The following is a 27,902-nucleotide window of genomic DNA, read 5'->3' as shown; positions in this document are numbered from 1 at the left end:
CACATGACCAACCAGTCACACGACCGATCAGTCACATGACCAACCAGTCACATGACCGATCAGTCACATGACCAACCAGTCAACCAGTCACATGACCAACCAGTCACATGGTCAACCAGTCACATGACCAACCAGTCACACGACCGATCAGTCACATGATCAACCAGTCACACGACCGATCAGTCACACGACCGACCAGTCACACAACCGATCAGTCACATGACCAACCAGTCACATGGTCAACCAGTCACATGACCGATCAGTCACACGACCGACCAGTCACACAACCGATCAGTCACACGACCAACCAGTCACATGATCAACCAGTCACACGACCAACCAGTCACACGATCAACTAGTCACATGACCAACCAGTCACATGACCAACCAGTCACATGATCAACCAGTCACATGATCAACTAATCACATAACCAACCAGTCACATGACCAACCAGTCACATGATCAACCAGTCACATGATCAACCAGTCACATGACCAACCAGTCACACGACCAACCAGTCACACGATCAACCAGTCACATGATCAACCAGTCAACCAGTCACATGATCAACCAGTCAACCAGTCACACGACCAACCAGTCACACGACCAACCAGTCACACGACCGATCAGTCACATGATCAACCAGTCACACGACCGATCAGTCACATGATCAACCAGTCACACGACCGATCAGTCACACGATCGACCAGTCACATGACCAACCAGTCACATGACCAACCAGTCACACGACCGATCAGTCACATGATCAACCAGTCACACGACCGATCAGTCACATGATCAACCAGTCACACGACCGATCAGTCACACGATCGACCAGTCACACGACTGACCAGTCACACGACCAACCAGTCACATGATCAACCAGTCACATGACCAACCAGTCACACGATCAACTAGTCACATGACCAACCAGTCACATGACCAACCAGTCACATGACCAACCAGTCACATGATCAACTAATCACATAACCAACCAGTCACATGACCAACCAGTCACATGATCAACCAGTCACATGATCAACCAGTCACATGACCAACCAGTCACACGACCAACCAGTCACACGATCAACCAGTCACATGATCAACCAGTCAACCAGTCACACGACCAACCAGTCACATGACCAACCAGTCACATGACCAACCAGTCACACGACCAACCAGTCACACGACCAACCAGTCACCCGATCAACCAGTCAACCAGTCACATGATCAACCAGTCAACCAGTCAACCAGTCACATGACCAACCAGTCACATGACCAACCAGTCACACGACCAACCAGTCACACGACCAACCAGTCACATGATCAACCAGTCACATGACCAACCAGTCACATGACCAACCAGTCACACGACCAACCAGTCACACGACCAACCAGTCACATGATCAACCAGTCACATGACCAACCAGTCACATGATCAACCAGTCACATGACCAACCAGTCACATGACCAACCAGTCACACGACCAACCAGTCACACGATCAACCAGTCACATGACCAACCAGTCACATGACCAACCAGTCACACGACCAACCAGTCACATGATCAACCAGTCACACGACCAACCAGTCACATGACCAACCAGTCACATGACCAACCAGTCACACGACCAACCAGTTTCTTTCTTTCTATCTTTCTTTCTTGCTCCTCTTCCTCCGTTAATCTTTATTTCTTTCTGTCTTTCTGTCTTTCGCCTCTTCCTCCTTTCTTAACTGATTCATGAATTCATCATCTGATAGAAATGCTTATTTTACTGAATGTCACAGTATGAGTTGACCTTTGACCTCCTGTTTTATTTCAGAGTGGAGAAGAAGGAGCGAGCGAGATTAAAGACGGTGAAGTTCAACGCTAAGTCTCGAGACCGAGGGGTGAGTGACGACTCTTCTCTGAGCGATGTTAGACGTTAAATATCTGAACATTTTTAATACATTAAACTTTAATAACTGAGTTATAAATTATTTTGCATGATTATAAAATCAGTTTAACTTCAGTGTGTTTAAATCACAGTGGTGGAAAATAACTCTGTTCATTTACTAAAGTATAAATATATAAAACAAGCTTTATAAAAACAACACATTGTTAAAGATGAAACCAGACAGCAGTGTGTAGTCAGCTCACATTTCAGATGTCTATGAGTTGTTAACAGCTCCACCAAATAGTGATTTTTCCCTCTAAACTTCTCACATGCTTTCATTTCAATAAATGTTCAAATGATCCAATATTTCAGCAGAAATCAAAGATTAGAGAAAAAGTCCAAAAACTGAAAACACATTTGTGTATCAGAATTTAGTTTGTTCTTCTTTCCTCTCCCATTAATCATCTCACCACCCCTCACATTTATCTGCTGACCCTTTGGAGGGGCCCCACCCCTAGGTTGGGAACCACTGGACTAAACTAGCTAACTGTATATAAAGTAGTGTAAACTAGCTCCACCTCCAGCAGCTACAACAGTAACATGCTGCTCTAACACTGATGCTTCACTATTAATAATCTAATGATGTCATAATAATAATATATCAGTCAGAGGACCAAACCACTACTTTACTGTAATACTGCATACTACATCACTATAATACTGCAGTACTTTACTGTAATACTGCATACTACATCACTATAATACTGCAGTACTTTTACTGTAATACTGCATACTACATCACTCATAATACTGCAGTACTTTTACTGTAATACTGCATACTACATCACTCATAATACTGCAGTACTTTACTGTAATACTGCATACTACATCACTATAATACTGCATACTACATCACTATAATACCGCAGTACTTTTACTGTAATACTGCATACTACATCACTATAATACTGCATACTACATCACTATAATACTGCAGTACTTTTACTGTAATACTGCATACTACATCACTCATAATACTGCAGTACTTTTACTGTAATACTGCATACTACATCACTATAATACTGCAGTACTTTTACTGTAATACTGCATACTACATCACTCATAATACTGCAGTACTTTTACTGTAATACTACATACTACATCACTCATAATACTGCAGTACTTTTACTGTAATACTGCATACTACATCACTATAATACTGCAGTACTTTTACTGTAATACTGCATACTACATCACTATAATACTGCAGTACTTTACTGTAATACTGCATACTACATCACTCATAATACTGCAGTACTTTTACTGTAATACTGCATACTACATCACTCATAATACTGCAGTACTTTTACTGTAATACTGCATACTACATCACTCATAATACTTGTAATAATGTGTTATTTATCAGCAGTAAAGGATCAGAGAGTTTCTTCCACCACTGATAATGAACTGTGTGCTTCTTCCTACTAATGAGTGACTAATGTTTGAAGCAGCAGCGTTTAACAGCATGTGAGACGTTTTTTTTCTTCTTCGCTGCTCAAACGTCTCAGCAGCCAAACCTCAGCAGCGCCTCCCCAGCACCTCTATTTAAAACCACCGTGTGTCGCTTTAACACGCGTCGCCCAAACGCCCCGCGTAAAAAAAAACAACATGCATGACTTCCTCTTCCTCCTCCTCCTCCTCCTCCTCTTCTTCCTCCTCTTCCTCCTGCAGCATGTGATCTAATGATGTCATCGGCCTCCCACAGAGCAGAGAGAAGTTGAGTTCAGGGTTCGACTCCTCAGCACACAGGAAGTTTATGCAAAGACACAAATCTCAACTTCTTCAGTGAATCATGTTTTTCAGCAGTTTTCACGGTTTCAGGTTAAAGTGTTTCTCAGACGACTAACAAGCCGATAATAAGACAGAACGAGTGTAGAGTTAAAATAATCTCAGACTATGTAATAAAACATAGATGTAACCTAGTGTCCAATTGGTGTAACCAGTTTTTCTTTTATTAAAATCTGATTATATATATAAAGGAAAATAAATGTGAACTAAAATGTGGACTAAACATACCAATAGTATCGGATCTGAGCAGCGCCATCTTGAAAATTTCAGTTGCATGCTGGGAAAAATAAAAACATGGATTCTACTTATATGGGCATCAGGAGGAGCATGAGGCGCCCTCCTGAACCTGTGAACCAATCAACCTGTCAATCACCACGTAGCCACGCCCTAATGCATACCCTGCTTTATCGTCACATATAAAATCAGGGAGGCCAAAATGTCCCAAATTAACATCATACTGCATTGAAGAAGGCTTTAAACTAGCGATTGAGACCATAAACACATTTTGAAAACGTTTACTGAGGTTAGAAATCAAGTGAGAAGTTGGTGAATTCTCCATTGACTTGTATAGAGACGGAAGTCCTTTTGACACCAAAACGGTCGCCCCCTGGTGGCCTTTTGATAGAATGCAGTTTTAAGTTACTTCCTCGTTGGCCTCATTTCAGAGGACTGGAGCTCCCCGCCTGGGACTAAATATATAATCCACTTCTAGCAATGCAACTAATTTTACATCATTTGTCAAAACTTATTTAGATAAAATAGTTCTTTTTATGATATTATCTGCTCAATATTAACTAAATGCTTTAATATTTAAATGTAGAAATACTGTATTTTCATTTACATGTTTTAAATGAAGTCATTATTAGTATAAGTCCACTTAAATACACTGTAGGTGATAACATATGTAATATGTATCATTCTTTTGTGGTTACACCATTTGACATTTTCAGGAGCATTCAGTCTTACTTTTGGTAAAAAATGGTGCAAATGTCATTTCAAATGATATAAAACCAACAAAAATACTAAATGTACATTTTAACAAACCTGATGCTGCTTTTAAATCTATGAATTGATCATCTTATTGATCCTGACACATATAAAAGCCATGATAATAATAATAATAATAAATAGCTTTGAATAAAAACTAGATAAAAGAAGTTAAAACCTGCAGTGGGACAGAAACGTTTCTTCACCTCAGATGTTTAAAACCAAATAATCAGAGTTTAAATGTTATGATGTGAAGTTAAAACGCTGCTGCAGTAGTGAAGGTTTAATTATTATAATAATAATAATTTAATTTGTTTAAAACTTTTAAAGCGAGAAGCACAAAATGTTTTCTAGAGCAGAAAAATAAAAGAATAAATGAGTGAAGTCCAGCAGAGACACGTCAGAGCTGACAGGAAGGATCAAATCTGTTTTAAAGAAGTATTTAAACGTTTAAAAGACTGAATATTAAATATTAAATCTGAAGCTGAGGCAGCAGACTGTGGAGCAGCTCACCTGCACAAAGAGTTTAAAGTCCTGAGCAGGATTTAAAATAAAGCAGTTAACAGTGTAAAGAACATTAAACCTGATCTATAGTTAGATATATAATATATAACTCAACTTTAGAATAATAAAACCAGCATATCTAATGCAGTAGTTCAACATTCAGGATGTTGTGTACCTGAAGGTTCATATTATAAATGTGAAAGTGATTTTAGTGAGTTTTAAAGATTAATTGGCCTTAAAAACAGTCATGTGGTGCGACCATGATTCATCTTGAAATATCTTATATAAATAAAAGATCATTTACAAAAAATGTTTTAAAAAAATGCAAATACTTTGTTTCCAAACACTTTATATTACTGGAAACTTGTAAAAAAAAAAAAGATGTGAAGCGTGTTAAGTATATTAATTTATTTCAAGATGAATCATGGTCGCACCACATGACTGTTTTTAAGGCCAATTAATCTGTTAAAACCACTAAAATCACTTTCACATTATAATATGAATCTTCAGGTACACAACATCCTGAATGATTGAACTACTGCATTAGATATGCTGGTTTTATTATTCTAACATTGAGTTGTTGTAAATCCTTATACGTCATTGACCCGTGTATATATAATGATATATAGTTAGATATCTATAGATATAAATATATAATGATGTATATTAATATTTGAGCTTTGACTGCCTGCATGTGGTCTGCATGTTTCAGCTCCTCGTCCTGCTGCTGTCTCGCTGCGCTGCGTTCAGCTTCACAGACAGAAGATACTGTTTATTAAACTGCTTAAAAGAGACGCAGCTTTAATTCTATATATATTTTATATTATATATATAATATATTATTGTGTGCTGTGTTTGTTTCTTTTAGTTCATGTTGAGATAAAAAAGCTTTAAAGAGAAAAGTTAGAAGTTAGAGAAACGACGTCTGAACACAAACCTTCATCTGAACGTCTCATCAGGCTACGAGTCATAATAAATATATTATAACATTATAATATACTATAATATATTACATTATAACACTTATAATATACTATAATATATTACATTATAACATTATAATATACTATAATATATTACATTATAACATTATAATATACTATAATATATTACATTATAACACTTATAATATACTGTAATATATTACATTATAACACTTATAATATACTATAATATATTACATTATAACATTATAATATACTATAATATATTACATTATAACATTATAATATACTATAATATATTACATTATAACACTTATAATATACTATAATATATTACATTATAACACTTATAATATACTATAATATATTACATTATAACACTTATAATATACTATAATATATTACATTATAACACTTATAATATACTATAATATATAACATTATAACACTTATAATATACTATAATATATTACATTATAACATTATAATATACTATAATATATTACATTATAACACTTATAATATACTATAATATATTACATTATAACATTATAATATACTATAATATATTACATTATAACACTTATAATATACTGTAATATATTACATTATAACACTTATAATATACTATAATATATTACATTATAACATTATAATATACTATAATATATTACATTATAACATTATAATATACTATAATATATTACATTATAACACTTATAATATACTATAATATATTACATTATAACACTTATAATATACTATAATATATTACATTATAACACTTATAATATACTATAATATATTACATTATAACACTTATAATATACTATAATATATAACATTATAACACTTATAATATACTATAATATATTACATTATAACATTATAATATACTATAATATATTACATTATAACACTTATAATATACTATAATATATTACATTATAACACTTATAATATACTATAATATATTACATTATAACACTTATAATATACTATAATATATTACATTATAACACTTATAATATACTATAATATATTACATTATAACATTATAATATACTATAATATATTACATTATAACATTATAATATACTATAATATATTACATTATAACACTTATAATATACTATAATATATTACATTATAACACTTATAATATACTATAATATATTACATTATAACACTTATAATATACTATAATATATTACATTATAACACTTATAATATACTATAATATATTACATTATAACACTTATAATATGATTATTTTCAACATCAATATGTCTTTATATAAACTGATCTTATGATACATGAACATTTATTTAACCTTCGTATCGTCACTAAGAGTTTATTTACGTCACATTTAAAGATAAATAACACATTATTACTCTATTATATTATCTTTATATATCAGAGGTAAACAGTGATGAGGAAGCTACTTAAATAAATCAACATGTGGTTTATATGAAACTAAATATTCACATGCCAGCAGAAATATGCCTGTTTTATTATTTTAATGTTAAACATTAGACATTTATTATAAGTTATGTTTTTTACATTATTAATATATATTATTACATTATCAGAGGCTTTATATTATATTTATTCTTTATATTTCTACATTATTACTTTATCAGCTTCTCTTGATGTTTAACCCTCGTGTTGTCCTCGAGTCAAAGAAGGAAGGGAGGGAGGAGGAAGGAAAGGAGGGAGGAAGGGAGGAAAGGAGGGAGGAAAGGAGGGAGGGAGGGAGGGAGGGAGGGAGGAGGAAGGAAAGGAGGGAGGGAGGAAGGGAGGGAGGAGGAAGGAAAGGAGGGAGGAAGGAAGGGAGGGAGGGAGGGAGGGTGGGAGGGAGGGAGGGAGGAGGGAGGAAGAAGGAAGGGAGGGAGGAAGGGAGGAAGGAAAGGAGGGAGGAAGGAAGGAAGGAAAGGAGGGAGGAAGGAAAGGAGGGAGGAAGGGAGGGAGGAAGGGAGGGAGGAGGAAGGAAAGGAGGGAGGAAGGGGAGGAAAGGAGGGAGGAAAGGAGGGAGGGAGGGAGGAGGGAGGGAGGAGGAAGGGAGGAAGGAAGGGAGGGATGGTAGGAGGAGGGAAGGAAAGGAGGGAGGAAGGAAAGGAGGGAGGGAGGGAGGGAGGAGGGAGGAAGAAGGAAGGAAAGGAGGGAGGAAGGAAAGGAGGGAGGAAGGAAGGGAGGGAGGGAGGGAGGAGGAAGGAAAGGAGGGAGGAAAGAAGTAAAGAAAGGAGGGAGGGAGGAGGAAGGAAGGAAGGAACGACAGGAGGGAGGGAGGGAAGGAAGAAGGAAGGAAGGAAAGGAGGGAGAAAGAAGGAAGGAAAGGAGGAACAAGGAAGGAAAGGAGGAAGGAAGGAACGACAGGAGGGAGGGAGGAAGAAGGAAGGGAGGGAGGAAGAAGGAATGAAAGGAGGGAGGGAGGAAGAAGGAAGGAAAGGAGGAAGGAAGGAGCGACAGGAGGGAGGAAGGAAGGGAGGAAAGGAAAGGAAAGAAGGATAGAAGGACAGAGGAAGGTTAAATATAATTTTATTTTATTTTCTAGTTGTTTAAACCCGTTCAGATGAAAGTTGTTCAGTGTTCAGACGTGTCATTCTGTCCCTGCCGACATCACACTGCCCCCCCCCCCCCCTCCTCTTATTACATATCTATATATATATATTATTATAATTCTTCCATCACCCTTCCTCCTCCTCTTCCTCAGCAGTCTCTCAATGACAAGCGTAAAAAGAATCTTTTTACCAGAAAGTTTCCGTTCTACAAGAAAGAGGCGAGCGAGCAGGAGACCAGCGACGTGGACCGTAAGTACCGGACCGCGGCGAGGTGGGGGAGGGGGGGGCGGTCTGTCTGAGAGGTGATTGGGCAGCGACGGGAAGAGACGTGCTGTTAAACGCAATGGTTGTCACGGCAACGGGGGGCTTGGATAGGTAAACACAACAACAACACCTGAAGAAAAACAACCAAAACAAAAACACTTCCTGTTTGAGTTCAATGGAAGATATTTAATCTGACTCCCCACCCCCCCACCCGCCGCCTCGGCCGCCCTGTTGCCATGGCGACCGGCTGCGCTCTCCGCCTGTCGCTGGGACTCAGTAACGTTGTGTTTTCTCCTCGTTGTTCGCACGGCTCCGCTGAACATCAGGACAACAGCGACGACTTGATTCCCAAAGGACACAGTAAGTTCCCCCAGAACCTCATTTCACCCCCCCCCCTTCGCCCCCCTTCCCCCCCTAAACCCCCCCAACCCGCCCCATCCCTAAACCCCCCCCTCACCGAGCCTGTTCGATCTACAACAGGATCCACATATTTTAGCAGAAGAGTTTCATTAACGCCTGAAAACAAAGAAAATGTGTCTAAAACAGGAAGAAGTTTCTAATAAATGATAAAAACTAATTTAAAATCAACCACATTTTATTCATAATGTGCTTTAAATTAAAGAAGTAGGTTTTATTTTACAGGTTTCTTCATTTTATTCTCATTCTCTGAGTAATTTCAAGTTATTTAACCTTCCTGTTGTCCTCAGGTCAAGGAAGGAAGGAAGGGAGGAAGAAAAGGAGTAAGGGAGGAAAGAAGGAAGGAAGGGAGTAGGAAGGAAGGAAGGAGTAAGGAGGGAGGAAGGAAGGAAAAGGAGTAAGGGAGGAAAGAAGGAAGGAAGGAAGGGAGTAGGAAGGAAGGAAGGAGTAAGGAGGGAGGAAGGAAGGAAAAGGAGTAAGGGAGGAAAAAAGGAAGGAAGGAAGGGAGTAGGAAGGAAGTAAGGAGGGAGGAAGGAAGGAAAAGGAGTAAGGGAGGAAAAGAAGAAGGAAGTAAAGGAGTAAGGAGGAAGGAAGGAAAAGAGGAAGGAAGTAAAGGAGTAAGGAGGAAGGAAGGAAAAGAGGAAGGAAGTAAAGGAGTAAGGGAGGAAAGAAAGAAGGAAGGAATTTATTTTACCGGTCTCTTTATTTTATTCTAATTATCTGAATAATTTGAAGTTATTTAATATTTAACAGCAGATATTTAGGAATAAACTAATTATTATGACATCACTGATTTAACATATAAGTTTCATTAACGCCTGAAATATAAGATGCAAAGATAAAGATTTGATTATTAAAGTAAAAATATGTTTTAAACAGGCAGAAGTTTCTAATAGATGATAAATTCAAAATAAACCATATTTTATGCTTTAAGTACTTTACATAATTATTATTATAATAATTTATTTTATTCTCATTTCCTGAGTTTTAATTTAAAGGTTTTTAACAGCAGATGTAAATTATAGATTATAGATTATAGTTTCAGGGATTGAATTAAATTAAATGTTTAGTTTGATCTTATTGTTAAACAATAAAGCAGAATTTATAATAATATTTATCTGTTTTATTCCAAAGTTACATAAAACTTTCATCCAGATTTTCAACAATAAATTATAAAACTTTATGTGACGAAATATATTCAGTTCAAATGTTTCTACTGGTTTAAATTAAAGAAATAAAAAGATAGTTTTCTACTTTTATGTTAAATTAAACGTTTGACTGATTTTGGTTCCTGGTCGACACAAAGAGCTTCCTCTTCCCCTTCCTCTTCCTCTTCCTCTTCCTCTTCCTCTTCCTCTTCCTCACCACTCATCATGGAGGATCGTCTGGGCCGGAGCTTCATCTCTTCTCTCATAGAAACATCTCATCTGTTCTTCCAGCAGCTGTTTAATCTCACTTCTTTTTACGACGTTAAGTTTTATGTTTGTTAGAAATCAGAAAGAAAAAGATGTTTATTGATTTTATATTACTGTTCTCCATCACTGAAAACCTTAGATCAGGAGTTTATAAGTAGATTTGTTTTATTACATTAAGACAAAATGTTGATATGAAGATTAAAGAAAATTTTTAAAGCTACTTAACAGATTTATTCATACTTTTTTTTTTTTTTACCATTTTTAAAATAAATATTCAACATTTAAATTCTTCTATTCTTCATCGTTAGTTTTACTTTCCAGGATATTATTTAGAAATGGAAAAAAATAATTAAATTAACTCGTTCAGTTAAAAGCAGCCGGTGATGATGTCGCTGTCAGAATCCTGTTGCTAGGCAACCGTCGAGCAGGTTTGAGTAGGTTTGACTTTTTTTGATTTGAGGGAAACGATTTGATGAATTTTACCTTTTTTTTCTTTTTTCTTTTTTTTTGACCCAGTGAATATTTTGGATGAAACAGTTTTTAAGCTTTAAATATTAAAGTGAAGCCACAGAGAATAAATGTCTGCATGATGATTCTGTTTCACTTCACAGGAAACAGAAGAAGAAGAAAAACTGTGTTTGAAGGGGTTTATTATAAATGTATTGTTTGTGTTTTGCATCGTAAGAATAATATAATGATTGAAGTCACAGATTGTTCTGAAGGGCTGAGCGATTATTCACTGGAGCTGCAAACAGCTGATATTATATATTATATATTATTATTATATATTATATATTATTATTATATATTATATATTATTATTATATACATCAGCTGGAGACAAACTGGAGCCAATAAGATCTGAGACAGATTATTAACCTTCCTGTCGTCCTCCTGGGTCAGATTGACCCCGTCTATTTTGACTGTTCCTTCTTTCCTTCCTCCTTCTTTCTTTCTTTCCTCCCCCCTTCCTTCTCTCTTTCCTCCTTTCCTTCCTCCTTTCCTTCTTTCCTCCCTCCCTCCTTCTTTCTTTCTTTCCCCTACCTTCACCCTTCCTTCTTTCCTCTGTCCTTCTTTCCTCCCTCCCTCCTACCTTACTTCCTTCCTTATTTCCTCCCTCCTTCCCTCCTTTCCTTCCTTCTTTCCTCTGCCCTTATGTCCTTCCTCCCTCCTTCATTCTTTCCTTCCTTCCTTTCCTTCCTTCTTCTTTCCTTCCTTTCCTTCTTCCTCCCTTCCTTCCTTGACTGGAGGACAACAGAAGGGTTAAACATCTTATTATTAAACCATTAGTCAACATATTAAACATCACAGTTTATGAGGAGAGAGGTAAATCCTGACTGATCAACATCATGATATTTAATCTTTAATCTTTAGAGATGATGGACGTTGTTTCCTGTGAGTCGCTCAGCTCTGTTCACACTATACTATATCTATATGATGATAACTGAATAATGAATCTATGTTAAAGGGGTTTAACCCTCCTGTTGTCCTCCAGTCAAGGGAGGAAGGGAAGGAGGAAAGGAGGGAGGAAGGGAGGAGGGAGGAAGAAGGAAGGAAAGGAGGGAGGAAAGGAGGGAGGAAGTAAGTAAGGAAGGAAGAGAGTAAGAAGGAAGGAAAGGAGGGAGGAAGGAAGGGAGTAAGAAGGAAGGAAAGGAGGTAGGAAGGAAAGGAGGGAGGAAGGGAGTAAGAAGGAAGGAAAGGAGGAAGGAAGAAAACGAGGGAGAGGAAGTAAGGTAGGGAGTAAGAAGGAAGGAAAGTAGGGAGGAAGGAGAGAAGGGAGGGAGGAAGGAAGGTAGGGAGTAAGAAGGAAGGAAAGTAGGGAGTAAGGAGGGAAGGGAGGAAGGTAGGAGGGAGGAAAGATAGAGAATGATGGAGGGAGGAAGGAAAGAACATTCAAACCGGGAGGACGACAGTATGATGTAATGTTTATTCTGGACGTTAGCAGCCTCGGTGTTTTACGGCTTCGTCTGATTGGCTGCTCTGTTTGTTTGTTGTGATTACAGAACACGTGACGTCTAACGCCAGCGATAGTGAGAGTAGCTACCGTAAGTGTGTGTGTGTGTGTGTGTGTGTGTCTGTGTGTGTGTCTGTGTGTCTGTGTGTGTGTGTGTGTGTGTGTGTGTGTGTGTGTGTGTGTCTGTGTGTGTGTGTGTCTGTGTGTGTGTGTGGCCTTTCACACTAACAGTCTGACGCCCGGCTCTGTTCTTTCATCTATAATCCAGATCAAAGCTTCCTGTTACAGATCTGATTTATTGATCATAAAGCTGATCAAACATTTAACTGCAGTATAAAATCTACACAATCACACTTTATAGATTTAATTTTACATTCAAACTTGTGTATTTTGTATGTTTTTTTATGATAAATGAAGATATTTCATCCTGTAAAAACAATTGATTTTTATTATATATTTTTGCAGGATTTGTTGCTATGACAACAGATAGATTATTTTTAAGAGATTTTATGAAATGTTTTTAAAGTTTATCAACATTTAAACGGAGAGAAGAAGAAGAACAGAGTCCTGAACTATGACTGAACCTGCTAACCGCCTCATTAACGAGCACTGGCTGCTGATTGGCCAATAACAGCATGACCTCACACACACACACACACACACACACACACACACACCTGCTCCCTGCTAACACTGTCGTCCCTGAACGCTGCCTGATCACATGATCGTCTGCAGGAACGTGTGTGTGTGTGTGTGTGTGTGTGTGTGTGTGTGTGTGTGTGTGTGTGTATCTGTGTGTATCTGTGTGTGTGTGTGAGTTTGTGTTTTCAGCTTGACTTCTCTCCTCGGTGACGAACATCAGAAACATGTTTATTGATCTTCACTGACTGTAAAAACATGATTACTGTTCATATGAAATATTCCTTTATTAATTCCTCAGGAGGGAAATTTACATTATTACATTATTACATTATTACAGCAGCAAACATAGAACATAAAGAACATTAAATAATAATAAATACACAAGTAATGAAAACAGTGTTAATAAAACAATAGTAACATTATGTACCAGTTATATTGGTGATGATATTAATACAGTAATGTTTGTTTATTATTTATATTCCTATAAAACCTCCTGAGAGGATAAAGAAGAGCTGATGATAATAAACTTAGTGAAATATCATTTAAATAATAAAATAAAGAGCAAATATGCAGCTTTGCATTAAAGTGATGAGTTAATAGATAATAATTATAAAAATTATAAAGTCTTAAATCTGATGATGAATATAATCTGTAGAAGATTTAAATGATCAGAACGAGTCAAACACTTTACATCATTTATATATATATACATAATATATATATATACATAATATATATATATATACATAATATATATATACATAATATATATATATACATAATATATATATATACACATATAAAGAATGATTTATATTTGTCAGATATAATTTATGTGTAAATCTTTTGTTGTTTTTATTTAAATGTTTTTATTGATATAAAATATTCCCACAAACTCAGAATAATCAGAACATGATCAGATTTTCTTCCCTTTAATCACTTTAATGATCAGAAACATTTAACTACTGTTAATATTAAACTGATTATTATTTATCCTCATTCTTCACGTCCGTCTCTAAATACAACGTTTATGTTTTATTTTATTTTATCTTCATCTGAACGATCACAAATCAGAACGATGGGATTTTATTCTTTAAATCTGAGATCAGAAACTTCATCAGTTAATTATAACAGAGCTGATAAACCTCACAGTTCTTCATCATCATCATCATCATCATCGCCTCACACTTCCCCTCTTCATCCCTTCTTCCTCCTCATCCTCACTCTGAACTCCTCAATGGAAATGCTGACTGTTCAACACTTATCAACCTGTGTGTGTGTGTGTTTCTCTCTGTGTGTGTGTGTGTGTGTTTCTCTGTGTGTGTGTGTGTGTGTGTGTGTTTCTCTGTGTGTGTGTGTTTCCAGGTGGACAGGAGGAATACGTTCTGTCGTATGAACCCGTCAGTCAGCAGGAAGGTAAAACATGATCAGTTTATATATATATTTTTTTTTTTAATATACATTATTATTATTGTTATTATATTATATTTGTATTAATATTATTATTATTATATATTTTTATTATTAATAGTATTATTATTTATTATATTATATTTGTATTTTATTATATTATATATTTTTATTATATTGTATTTGTATTATTTGTATTATTATTATTTTTTAATTATTATTATTATATTTTTATTATTATTTATTATATTATATTATTTTTATTTATTATTATATTTGTATTATATTATATTTGTATTATTATTATATTATATTTTTATTTGTATTATATTATTTTTGTATTATTATTAGTTATTATATTTTTATTATTTATTGGATTAGTTGATTGATTGACTTCCTGTCTGACTTCCTGTCTGACTGTCTGACTTCCTGTCTGGCAGTGAACTACACTCGTCCCGTCATCATCCTCGGACCGATGAAGGATCGGATCAACGATGACCTCATCTCTGAGTTCCCCGACAAATTCGGATCCTGCGTTCCACGTAAGTCTCAACCAATCACAGAGCTGCAGACGCTGCATCATTTATTGATTTGTTTATTGATAGATTAATCCTCCTACTCTTCCTCCTCTTCCTCTTCCTCATCCTCCTCCTCTTCTTCCTCCTCTTCCCCTTCCTCTTCCTCTTCCTCCTCTTCCCCCTCTTCCTCCTCCTCCTCTCCCCCCTCCTCCTCATCCTCCTCTTCTTCCCCCTCCTCCTCCTCCTCTTCCCCCTCTTCCTCCTCCTCCTCTCCCCCCTCCTCCTCCTCATCCTCCTCTTCTTCCCCCTCCTCCTCCTCTTCCTCCTCTCAGATACGACCCGACCGAAGCGTGACTACGAGGTAGACGGCAGAGACTATCACTTCGTGGTCTCCAGAGAGCAGATGGAGAAAGACATCCAGGACCATAAGTTCATCGAGGCGGGTCAATATAACAACCACCTGTACGGGACCAGCGTGCAGTCGGTCCGAGAGGTCGCTGAGAAGGTCAGTCACATGACGTCTGATACAGGAGTCACATGACGTCCGATAGCTGAGTCACGTGACGTCCGATAGCTGAGTCACATGACGTCTGATAGCTGAGTCACATGACGTCTGATAGCTGAGTCACATGACGTCTGATAGCTGAGTCACATGACCTCTGGTAGCTGAGTCACATGACGTCCGATAGCTGAGTCACATGACGTCTGATAGCTGAGTCACATGACGTCTGATAACTGAGTCACATGACGTCCGATAGCTGAGTCACATGACGTCTGATAGCTGAGTCACATGACATCTGATAGCTGAGTCACATGACGTCCGATAGCTGAGTCACATGACGTCCGATAGCTGAGTCACATGACGTCCGATAGCTGAGTCACATGACGTCTGATACAGGAGTCACATGACGTCTGATAGCTGAGTCACATGACGTCTGATAACTGAGTCACATGACGTCCGATAGCTGAGTCACGTGACGTCCGATAGCTGAGTCACATGACGTCTGATAGCTGAGTCACATGACGTCTGATAGCTGAGTCACATGACGTCTGATAGCTGAGTCACATGACGTCTGATAGCTGAGTCACATGACGTCTGATAGCTGAGTCACATGACGTCTGATAACTGAGTCACATGACGTCCGATAGCTGAGTCACATGATGTCCGATAGCTGAGTCACATGACGTCTGATAGCTGAGTCACATGACGTCTGATAGCTGAGTCACATGACGTCTGATAGCTGAGTCACATGACCTCTGGTAGCTGAGTCACATGACGTCCGATAGCTGAGTCACATGACGTCTGATAGCTGAGTCACATGACGTCTGATAACTGAGTCACATGACGTCCGATAGCTGAGTCACATGACGTCTGATAGCTGAGTCACATGACGTCTGATACAGGAGTCACATGACGTCTGATAGCTGAGTCACATGACGTCTGATAACTGAGTCACATGACGTCCGATAGCTGAGTCACGTGACGTCCGATAGCTGAGTCACATGACGTCTGATAGCTGAGTCACATGACGTCTGATAGCTGAGTCACATGACGTCTGATAGCTGAGTCACATGACGTCTGATAGCTGAGTCACATGACGTCTGATAGCTGAGTCACATGACGTCTGATAGCTGAGTCACATGACGTCTGATACAGGAGTCACATGACGTCCGATAGCTGAGTCACATGACGTCTGATAGCTGAGTCACATGACGTCCGATAGCTGAGTCACATGACGTCTGATAGCTGAGTCACATGACGTCCGATAGCTGAGTCACATGACGTCCGATAGCTGAGTCACATGACGTCCGATAGCTGAGTCACATGACGTCCGATAGCTGAGTCACATGACGTCCGATAGCTGAGTCACATGACGTCTGATACAGGAGTCACATGACGTCTGATAGCTGAGTCACATGACGTCCGATAGCTGAGTCACATGACGTCCGATAGCTGAGTCACATGACGTCTGATAGCTGAGTCACATGACGTCTGATAGCTGAGTCACATGACGTCTGATAGCTGAGTCACATGACGTCCGATAGCTGAGTCACATGACGTCCGATAGCTGAGTCACATGACGTCCGATAGCTGAGTCACATGACGTCCGATAGCTGAGTCACATGACGTCCGATAGCTGAGTCACATGACGTCTGATACAGGAGTCACATGACGTCTGATAGCTGAGTCACATGACGTCCGATAGCTGAGTCACATGACGTCTGATAGCTGAGTCACATGACGTCTGATAGCTGAGTCACATGACGTCCGATAGCTGAGTCACATGACGTCTGATAGCTGAGTCACATGACGTCTGATAGCTGAGTCACATGACTTCACATAAACTTCAGTTTGAATTCATCATTCACTTCGGTAATTAACCATGATGAACTTCTCCTCCTCTTCCTCCTCCTGCTCCTCCTCCTCTTCCTCCTCCTCCTCTTCCTCCTCCTCTTCCTCCTCCTCCTCTTCCTCCTCCTCCTCTTCCTCCAGGGTAAACACTGTATCCTGGATGTTTCGGGGAACGCTATAAAGAGACTCCAGCTGGCTCAGCTTCATCCCATCGCCATCTTCATCAAACCCAAAACAGTGGAGAACATCATGTGAGTCTCTCTCTCTCCCTCTCTCTCTCTCTCTCTCTCTCTCTCTCTCTCTCTCTCTCTCTCTCTCTCTCTCTCTCTCCCTCCCTCTCTCTCTCTCTTTATGACCGGTGTGTTTCATCCTGCAGGGAGATGAACAAGCGTCTGACGGAGGAGCAGGGAAGGAAAACCTTCGACAGAGCTACTAAACTGGAGCAGGAGTTCACTGAGCATTTCACAGGTCAATAAAATATGAAATACATTAACATGTAAATGTTTCCTGATCTCCATGGTAACCAGAGTAAATGTAATATTTAGAACAATTGTATTCCATTACCTTTATTTAATATAAAGTTATAATGTAAGATCATGCCAAACTAGTTGATATGGTGTTTATTGACAATCTACTGTTTTTAAGCAAGTTGAATTATTTGGTACAAAGTTTTTATGGTTACACCACTTAGACATTTTGGCCATAATCCTCTAATATATTCTCTCAAAATGGATTAACCCTCCTGTTGTCCTCGAGTCAAGGAAGGAAGGAAGAAAAGGAGGGAGGAAGGAAGGAAGGAAGGAAGAAAAGGAGGGAGGGAGGAAGGATGGAAGGGAGGAAAGGAAAGGAGGAAAGATGGAAGGGAGGAAGGACTAACAGGAGGGAAGAAGGAAGAAAAGGAGAGAGGAAGGAGGAAGGAAGGAAGGAAAGAAGGAGGGAAGGAAGGAAGGATGAAAAGGAGGGAGGAAGGAAGGAAGAAGGAAGGAAAGGAGGGAGGAAGGGAGGGAAGGAAGAAGGAAGGAAGGAAGGAAGAAAAGGAGGGAGGGAGGAAGGAGGGAAGGAAAGGAGGAAGGAAGGGAGGAAAGAAGGAACACTCGAGGACGACACAAAGATTAAAAGCAGAAATTTGATGCACTAAAAAAACCTCACTGACCCAAACATACAGTGTTTCTGTTGATTGTAAGAACAAAGATCTGCTTCATGCTTCTTCTAGTTGGGTTTATATTTATATTTATGTTTATATTAATATTTCTGTGTATATTTGTGTTGTTTGCAGCCATCGTGCAGGGCGACACGCTGGAGGAGATCTACGAGCAGGTGAAGCAGATCATCGAGGAGCAGTCGGGTCCGTTCATCTGGGTTCAGTCCAAGGAGAAGTTATGAAGATCAGAGTTCTCCATCGCTCCTCTCCTCCTCCTCCTCCTCCTCCTCTCCTTAGAGTCAGTCTGTTTTATTTTAAAAGGAAAAGTAGACCTGCAGACAGGCAGCCTCACCCTCCATCCGACCCCTGACCCCCCCCCCCCCCCCCCCCCCCCCCCCCCCCCCCCCCCCCCCCCCCCCCCCCCCCCACAACACACCGGCTGACCAGCGTGTTGTTTTCTTTTCCTTTTTTCTTTTGCCTGAATCAGACTCCATTGTTGGGGTTCTTTGAGACTTTGACCAGCAGAGTAAAGCACAGGAGATGAGAGCGGAGTCACTCAACACGGTACAGCTCCTTAATGTTTAAGGGAGAACTTACAGAGGAAGAAGAAGAGGAAGAGGAAGAGGAGGAGGACGTGTCCATGAAGGCGACGAGAAGAAAAGTACGAAGCAGAATCTTTTGGGGTTTTTTTGTTTGTGGGTTTTTGTTTTTTTTTCCTTTTTATTTTTTCTGTCTTGTGAGGTTCAGTGATGACGGACGGAGGAAGGAAGGAAGGAAGGAAGGAAGGAAGGAAGGAGACACAAAAAGCAAAACTTTGCACGTTCGAGCTTTAACAGCATGTCAGTTAACCCCCGTTTATTTCCCATCAGCCCCTTCTCCTCAGCGTCTGATGTCACAGCTTTTCTCTTCTGTTCTGCGCTTCATCGTTTCTCCTTTTTTTTTTTTTTGGTTGTTTTTTTAACACTTGAGTCGATTCAAGTTGAGGTTTCTGGCTCCTCGCTGCTGCAGGATGTTTGTGAGGACGCTCTGCAGGGTTCTGCTGCTAGGAGGCGCTGTGGAGCTCAAACCTGTCTGCTTTTTTTTAAAGGAAATGTTTTTAAATTTGAAATCTGATGCAACAAAATCAGCTTAATAATAATTCTCTGTTTTCAGTAACCAATCATGATTTTAGTGATTTAACATTTTTAGACATTAAGCTTGATGCCCTTTAATGAGGTCAAAGGTCACTGCATTCATTCTTCAACTAGCCAATTTTCTCACGTTATTTGTCTTTAACAGATCCTTAAAAACTTGACGTTAAATCTGCCAGTGCAGCGAGAAGATTTCAGCCTGTTTGCACTCTGAAAACAACTTGTTCCGAGACTTTTTTCTACCAACGCGACTTCGTACGGAAACAACGTGAGTCGCGTCGCTGCACTCAAAGAAAAACACTTAAAACAAGTTGAAGACTTCGTACAGAAGCGACGTTCATTCACAGAGGAGAAGAAAGAGACGTTTAAACGATTAAACCCGTTTATAATAATAAAACTCAACATTTCTAGAAACTTCTCATTAGAGGCAGAAATCTAATTATTATAATTATTTTAATTATAATAATTAGATTATAAAATTTTAACAATAACAAAAATCCAAGAAAACTGTCAAAATTATGTAAAAACTCTCATAATTACAATAAAACTCAATTAAATATAACAATTAAACGATCTCGTAATTGCCAAAACTATTTTATAATTATGGTGAAACTCCACCGTTGTCACAACTACAATAAAATGATCATTTGATTATGAAGAAAAACTCAACTTTAAGCAATTTTTCATAATCAACAAAAATTCACAGAAGAAGAAAAGCGGCCTAATAATTACAAAAAATACAAGATAAATTTGCACAAATACAATAAAACTAAATAATACGAGAAAACCATAATAATAAAATTCTTTCTAATAATAAAAATTGCCATCACAATAAAATGATCTTAATTTTGAACTATTTTATAATTATGATAAAACGATCTCATGGCAATATAATAACAATATCTCACAACTAAGGTAAAAAATGAGAAAAAACGATTTCAATATTACAATAAAACCTTCATCATAATAAAATGATCTCGTAATTGCCAAAATTATTTTTTTATAATTATGATAATTATTGTTGTAAGAAAAATATCAAACACTGTCTCACGACTACAATAAAATGTTCGTAATTATGAAGAAAAAGCTGCAAAAACTTACTGTAATTATGATGTGAGATGTTTGAGGAATGAAATCCAGGTTGTGTTTTCCTTTGCTGGATGTGAGCGTGCTTCCATATCACTGAAACCCATCTGAGCTGTTTTTACTGCACTGGAAGATTTTCTCACTTTTTTTTTTTTTTTTAATAAAAAAGTGAAACTTTAAAGACTGAAAACTACAAACAGACGTGATGAGAAAACATTTGACAGCGTTAACGGCTCAAATCAAACTTCTGTTCAGGTCGAAACATTTCACTCTTGACTTCACACAAAAAAAAACAAAAGTGTTTTTGTTTTGTTTTGAGGCGGTTGTCGTCGCGGCCGCGGGTTCGATCCCCGTCGGACGGCCGAGCGACACCCGTCAGCGTCTTCAGTGTCTTACCATGAAAACGATGTCTGATCACTCTGATTTGTGTTTGTGAACCTGGAGAGAAGCTGCCAGCTCCAGGAGTCTGCAGGTGTGTCTGATGCAAACATGCAGACATTATTGTACAATGAGATTTTGACAGATATTTAACCCTCGGTAAACTGCCTATTTTGTTATAATAAAAGTCTATATTGAACTTTACTTAAGCACTACTACTACGGGAATTATTTTCTTTGCATTGTTAATCATATATGAATAGAAAAGTATAAAGATATTTGAATATGAATATATATTTTTTCTTTTTCTTTGATCACCACCTCCTCTGTCTTTTAATTTTCTTTTTTAAGCATAATAAAAACTTAACAAGAAAACATGAAGTGGTGCCGAGCTCTCGTCTTCTTCTTCTTCTTCTACTTCTTCTGGTGATGTTTGCAGATGTCAGATCTTCCAGGTGTTGAAGCCACAGTTAACACAGATCATTAACCCTCCTGTTGTCTTCGAGTCAAGGAAGGAAAGGAGGAAAGGAAGGGAGGGAGGAAGAAAGGATGGAGGAAAGAAGGAAGGGAAGATGGTAGGAAGGATGGAGGAAAGAAGGGAGGGAGGGAAGAAAGAAGGAGGAAAGAAGGAAAGAGAGGAAGAAAAGAGAGAGGAAGGGAGGACAGACGGAAGGAAGGGAGGAAAGAAGAAACAGTCAAAACAGAAGGGGTCAATTTAACCCGGGAGGACGACACAAAGGTTAGTCTTATTTTTAAACATTTTTGAGGTGATGTCTCCATGAATGAGGAATATACTTCAATTTAGACAAGGTTCACCACATAGTCCAGGTCAGATCTCTCTTTGTGATGATTTTTGATTGGTTCTCTTAACAAAACTGTCAGTACTCGATACCGTCAACGTATTAACTGTTATCACATGCCTTAATGATTGGTGATTAATGAATAAATGTGAGGGGTGGTGAGATGATTAATGGGAGAGGAAAGAAGAAAAAACTAAGTTCTGATACACAAATGTGTTTTCAGTTTTTGGACTTTTTCTCTAATCTTTGATTTTTGCTGAAATATTGGATCATTTGAACATTTATAGAAATGAAAGCATGTGAGAAGTTTAGAGGGAAGAATCAGTATTTGGTGGAGCTGTTAACAACTCAGACATCTGAAATGTGAGCCGACTACACACTGCTGTTTGGTTTCATCTTTAACAATGTGTTGTATTTATAAAGCTTGTTATATTTTCCATTGTGTCAAATCTGCATCTGAAAAGTAACTAAAGCTGTCAAATAAATGTAGTGGAGTAGAAAGTACAATATTTCCCTCTGAGATGTAGAAAGTAGCATCACATGAAATACTACAGTAAAGTACAAGTACCTCAAACTGTACTATACAGTACTTGAGTAAAAGACTTAGTTACTTCCAGCAGAGGCAGAGTATTATTATATAATTATTTCTGTAGGGTTGTCATTAAGTAGAAATGGGTTGAAACCAAGCGGGGAGAAATGATGCAAACGCAGAAGTAACTTAAAACTGCATTCTATCAAAAGGCCACCAGGGGGCGACCGTTTTGGTGTCAAAAGGACTTCCGTCTCTATACAAGTCAATGGAGAATTCACCAACTTCTCACTTGATTTCTAACCTCAGTAAACGTTTTCAAAATGTGTTTATGGTCTCAATCGCTAGTTTAAAGCCTTCTTCAATGCAGTATGATGTTCATTTGGGACATTTTGGCCTCCCTGATTTTATATGTGACGATAAAGCAGGGTATGCATTAGGGCGTGGCTACGTCGTGATTGACAGGTTGATTGGTTCACAGGTTCAGGAGGGCACCTCATGCTCCTCCTGATGCCCATATAAGTAGAATCCCTTTTTTTATTTTTCCCAGCATGCACCGGAAATTCTCAAGATGGCGCTGCTCAGATCCGATACTATTGGCCTCCGAGCAGCAGTCCACAAACCAATGGGTGACGTCACGGATGTTACGTCCATTTTATATACAGTCTATGGTTGAAACACCAGGAATAGGTTTTAAAAGTTTCCATATCATCAGTTTATCACACAAACCCATAAACCATCAGCAGATCATTTTTAAATGTCACAAATGTAATCAAGGATCAGTTTGTACCTAATATGGAAACTGATTAAGAATACAATTAATATGTTAATAATGAAATAAAGTGAAGTGCAGTCTGAAGTCAGCGTGAGGCTTTCACATATTTTATACATCAGGACGTTTCTGCTGTGATCAGTGATTTATTAAAGTTTTCACACAACAGGTATAAAGTTAAAATATTAGAAAAGAAAAAAACATGACAATACAATCATTTCACTCAAGACATAACAAAGCTCAGTACAGCAGGGTAAAAAATGTTAACATCTAGAAATAACTGGCCAAAACTATAACTGAAACGGTTTAGTTGTGCCACAGTGGAAAAGGAAAACAAGGAGTCAGGACACCACATCTCAGCCAATGAGCATGTCCTGCTACACAACGTTCCAACATCAGCACTTATTCCTTATGTATCTTATATTGGTCCTTTATGCAGCCCCTCAGTTCAGGCCATTTTATCTCTGGAGGCTAAAGAAACAAATATTTACTCAAAATGTCAACTTGTCAATGTGAAAACAATAATACTGTTAAAACAATAAATAATTACACTAATGCTAAAGGGTACCTATTAAACTTGTCCTAATTTTCCATCATACCTTTAATATCACAACAAATAATGATGTAAATTATGTAGCAGTAATCCCTGTAAGCAACGAGCAACAGCATCCATGGCTTTAACAGAGCAGAGTGGCTCAAACTGATTTTTTAACAGCATTGAACAACATAAAATAAACCTCTATGACATAGACATAGACTAAGACATAGAGCTCAGTTCAACCAAATTCAAACCAAATCTATACTAAATACTGCATACAGAGCACACACTAAGAGCTCCCTGTGACACAAAAATGTAAGTTCAGTTTGTTAAACATGTATTTTTATGTAGACATCCCAGAATCATTAAAGGAACAGTATGTAGGAGTTCTGACATCTACCTGTGAGGATGCAGATTGCAGTAAACTGCAGTAGCTTTATGTGTTGTAGAAACTGTCTAAAAAAAAAAGTGATTGTGTAGATGGACTTTTAAGGAAGTCTCGTGAATAAAAGTATTCCCACATTACTGACACCTGTGTGAGTGTGACAGTGGCTTCTTAAATTACCCACTTGAGTGAAGGTTTTCGAACATTGGACACAGCTAAACAGTTTCTCACCAGTGTGAGTACGTAGATGTCTTTTTAACTCTGTGTTTTGAGTGAAACTTCTCCCACATTGGTCACATCTATATGGTTTCTCACCAGTGTGAGTACAGTAGTGGATTTTTAAGGCGCCATTTGTTGTGAAAAGTTTCCCACATCGGTCACAGCTGTACGGTTTCTCACCAGTATGAATACGTTGGTGGATTTGTAGATTACCGTCTGTAGTAAAGCCTTTCCCACATTGCCCACAAATGTACGGTTTCTTACCAGTATGACTATGCTGGTGGGTTTGTAGATTACCGTCTGTAGTAAAGCCTTTACCACATTGCCCACAGATGTACGGTTTCTCACCTGTATGACTATGCTGGTGGGTTTGTAGACTGCATTTTGTGATGAAAGCTTTCCCACATTGGTCACAGCTGTACAGTTTCTCACCGGTATGAATGTGTCGGTGCAATTTTACTTCAGCATTTGTAGTGAAAGCTTTCCCACATTGGTCACAGCTGTATGGTTTCTCTCCAGTGTGAATACGGTAGTGGATTTTTAAGGCACCATTTGTAGTGAAAGCTTTCCCACATTGTTCACAGTTGTACAGTTTCTCTCCAGTATGAATGCGTTCATGGACTTTAAGAGAACTCTTTTTAGTGAAAGCTTTACCACATTGGTCACAGCTGTATGGTTTCTTTCCGGTGTGAATACGTTGGTGGACTTGTAGATTACTACCTGTAGTGAAAGCTTTACCACATTGGTCACAGCTGTGATGTTTCTCTCGTGTGTCAGCTCTTTTTAAACGTTGTGATGTTGTGAGGGCTTTTTCACAGTGCAGTCCTGTTTGTTTCTATGGAAACAGAAAAACACACAAAGACAGTAAGTAAGATGACATGGTGGAGCAAGTGATCTGAAACCATTAACAACATTTAGATTATGTCAATGTCAGTGTTCCAGTTGGACTGAAGCATTACTGCCCAGCGGCTGGGGCATGTACACAGAAGGGGGATGGGAGGGCAGGGCATGGACCTTTCTTTATTATAAGTCAAAAAACACCATTTAAGAGATGCATTATAGGAAGTGTGGGAATGTTGGGTCTCTTTAAAGCACATTCAAGTGTCTGGTCCAGACTTACTGTATTCGTTAAGAGAGATGACTTTTGTTGTGATTTGGTGCTATATAAACAAAGATTGATTGAAGGATCCATAGTTGTTGAAGCCAGGCACTAATCACAGACCAAAGTCAGGATATTTGAACAAAACTGGATTTGCACCATAGTGAGTGGACGTGTTTTCCTTTGTGCTCTTGTATGCGTTACAAAGCTGCACTTTATCTAATTTTTAAATATAATTTCATATCCAAATATAAGTTTTTTAATGGTTACACTATCGCTATAGAAATATAGTGGAACAGCAGAGCAAAACAGTAATTTACTTTCAGAGCCGTACTACAGATCACCTACCAGCCCAACCTGGCATTCAGCACAACATAAAAGGTATGTCTCCAAACCCAGCAAACTAACTTTGGAAATGCAAAGACTGCTTTAAACCTGATGCGGGAGTCAGCCAGGACAGCACATACAGGCACACGGCCTGCATCTCTCCCCCCTCACCTGACCTGCCACTACAAATCACCCAAGGCAATCGGAGAATGTTTCTGAACGCCTCCTCCACCCAATCAAGGACCCAGGAACCCCCTTCTCCCTCCCTTCCACTACACCAGTGAAGGAGCTTTTCCATTATACAGTTCTAGCACTACTCGGCTCTACTCGATTCGATTCTACTGGGTTTTGGTACCAGGTCATATTTAAAAATGGCGGGTTTGATTCTTGTGTCGGACTTCATGCTCATGACACTTACAGTGATGACACCCTCTGACCAATCAGTGGCCGGCAGTCTTTTGACGTCGCATTTTAGTATCGGCTCAGCTCGCTTGGAACCTTGCCAGAGCAGGTACCAAAAAGAGGCAGGTACCAGGTACTACACCTGATGGAAAAGCAAAACAAAACGAGTTGAGTCGAGCTGAGTAGTGCTAGAACTGTATGATGGAAAAGCCCCTATAGTTAAATCTGCCAGGCTGAAGCTCAGTCAAACTGAGGAACTATTGAACTGCAAGAACCACAGTCATCACCACTCAGGTGTCCACTGGAGATGAGACACACCCCATGCTGCTTCTTTAAATATACTAGTGATCTTAAACAGCATGGTCAAACACAGACCATACCTGTCACAGTAATCTTAAATTAGTCATATATCAGCCACAACCAGCCTAAAAAAGTTTAGGGATGGATTTGCCAGGGTCTCAATTATATTAGAGGAGATCTTTGCATACAGTCACAGTTTATGGGCATTAAAACGAACATACTCCATAATCCCTTTTTGATGTTTGTTTCCTGTTTTATGATTTATTCTTTCATCTCTCATCTCATGACTCGTCAGATTTATCTGGTGAGCCATTGCAGGGTCCCAACACCTAGGTTGGGAACCACTGGACTAAACTAGCTAACTGAGAAGATGCAGCAGATTCCTCAGGAAAGCTGAGTGAAGTGAAGCCTGTGGAAGAAGCACCAGGACTGTAAAGGTGAAACCTAAACTTCTTCCCTGGAGTTGTCTGTGCTTTCTCGTCTCACAGGTAATCTGGGCCTGTAGACGTCCGGATGACAGATTCCAGTCCCGGACCTTCTAGCTTCATATTTATTTTCAATGTGTTTCTCTCTCTCTCCTCTCTACCCCAACCAGTAGAGGCAGATGTTCTCCCACTGTGAGCCTGGTTCTGAGGTTTCTTCCTGTTAAAAGGGAGTTTTTTTCTCTCCACTGTCACCAAGTGCTTGCTCATGTGGGAATGTTGGGTCTCTTTTAAATTAAAACCTGAAGAGTTCGGTTTAGACCTGCTCTATGTGTAAAGTGCCTTGAGATAACTTTGTTGTGATTTGGCGCTATACAAATAAAGATTGATTGATTGATTGAAACTGGTGGGAAGGCAGGCAGCACAGGAAACACTGACACGTTTTATCAGATTTTACAGTTGAAAAAAAAATCTAAGCCTGGAAGTGTTTTAGTTTCTTTTAGACAACAGAATGAACAGGTGATGCACCGACCCTTGAGACTCACCTTTTCTGTCTTTACTCTCATTATAAAAATGTTTTTATCATGAAGTCATGAACACTGACCTGTTTATCAGTGGTAGCAGAGGGTGAGTCTGATTGTTCAGCGCGGTGCTCGGAGTTGTGGTTTCCGTTCTCGTAAT

At 38.5% G+C, this 27,902-nt stretch overlaps 2 protein-coding genes across 2 annotated transcripts in view; one reads left to right on the top strand and one right to left on the bottom strand.

The window, feature by feature from the left end:
* LOC133991099 (disks large homolog 1-like) overlaps nt 1-20,407 on the top strand; it is a 132,334-nt gene extending 111,927 nt beyond the window's left edge. Inside the window, 9 exon segments of the mRNA XM_062429570.1 lie at nt 1,824-1,890; nt 8,874-8,970; nt 12,821-12,862; nt 14,779-14,829; nt 15,264-15,365; nt 15,674-15,846; nt 17,836-17,945; nt 18,071-18,162; nt 18,971-20,407. Of these exon segments, the coding sequence (XP_062285554.1) occupies nt 1,824-1,890; nt 8,874-8,970; nt 12,821-12,862; nt 14,779-14,829; nt 15,264-15,365; nt 15,674-15,846; nt 17,836-17,945; nt 18,071-18,162; nt 18,971-19,077 (841 nt within the window). The 3' untranslated portion in view covers nt 19,078-20,407.
* Nucleotides 20,408-24,555: 4,148 nt separating this feature from the next.
* LOC133990143 (zinc finger protein 239-like) lies at nt 24,556-26,599 on the bottom strand (the record flags this gene model as incomplete). Its single annotated transcript, XM_062428318.1, has 2 exons — nt 24,556-25,506; nt 26,516-26,599. Coding segments are annotated over 2 exons (1,035 nt in total), but the record flags the coding sequence as incomplete, so codon positions are not given.
* Nucleotides 26,600-27,902: the final 1,303 nt, after the last annotated feature.

This window comes from Scomber scombrus, chromosome 11, assembly GCF_963691925.1.
Source record: "Scomber scombrus chromosome 11, fScoSco1.1, whole genome shotgun sequence".
In the NCBI taxonomy this organism is placed as follows: Eukaryota; Metazoa; Chordata; class Actinopteri; order Scombriformes; family Scombridae; genus Scomber; species Scomber scombrus.
This window is presented reverse-complemented; position numbering and strand designations above follow the sequence as displayed.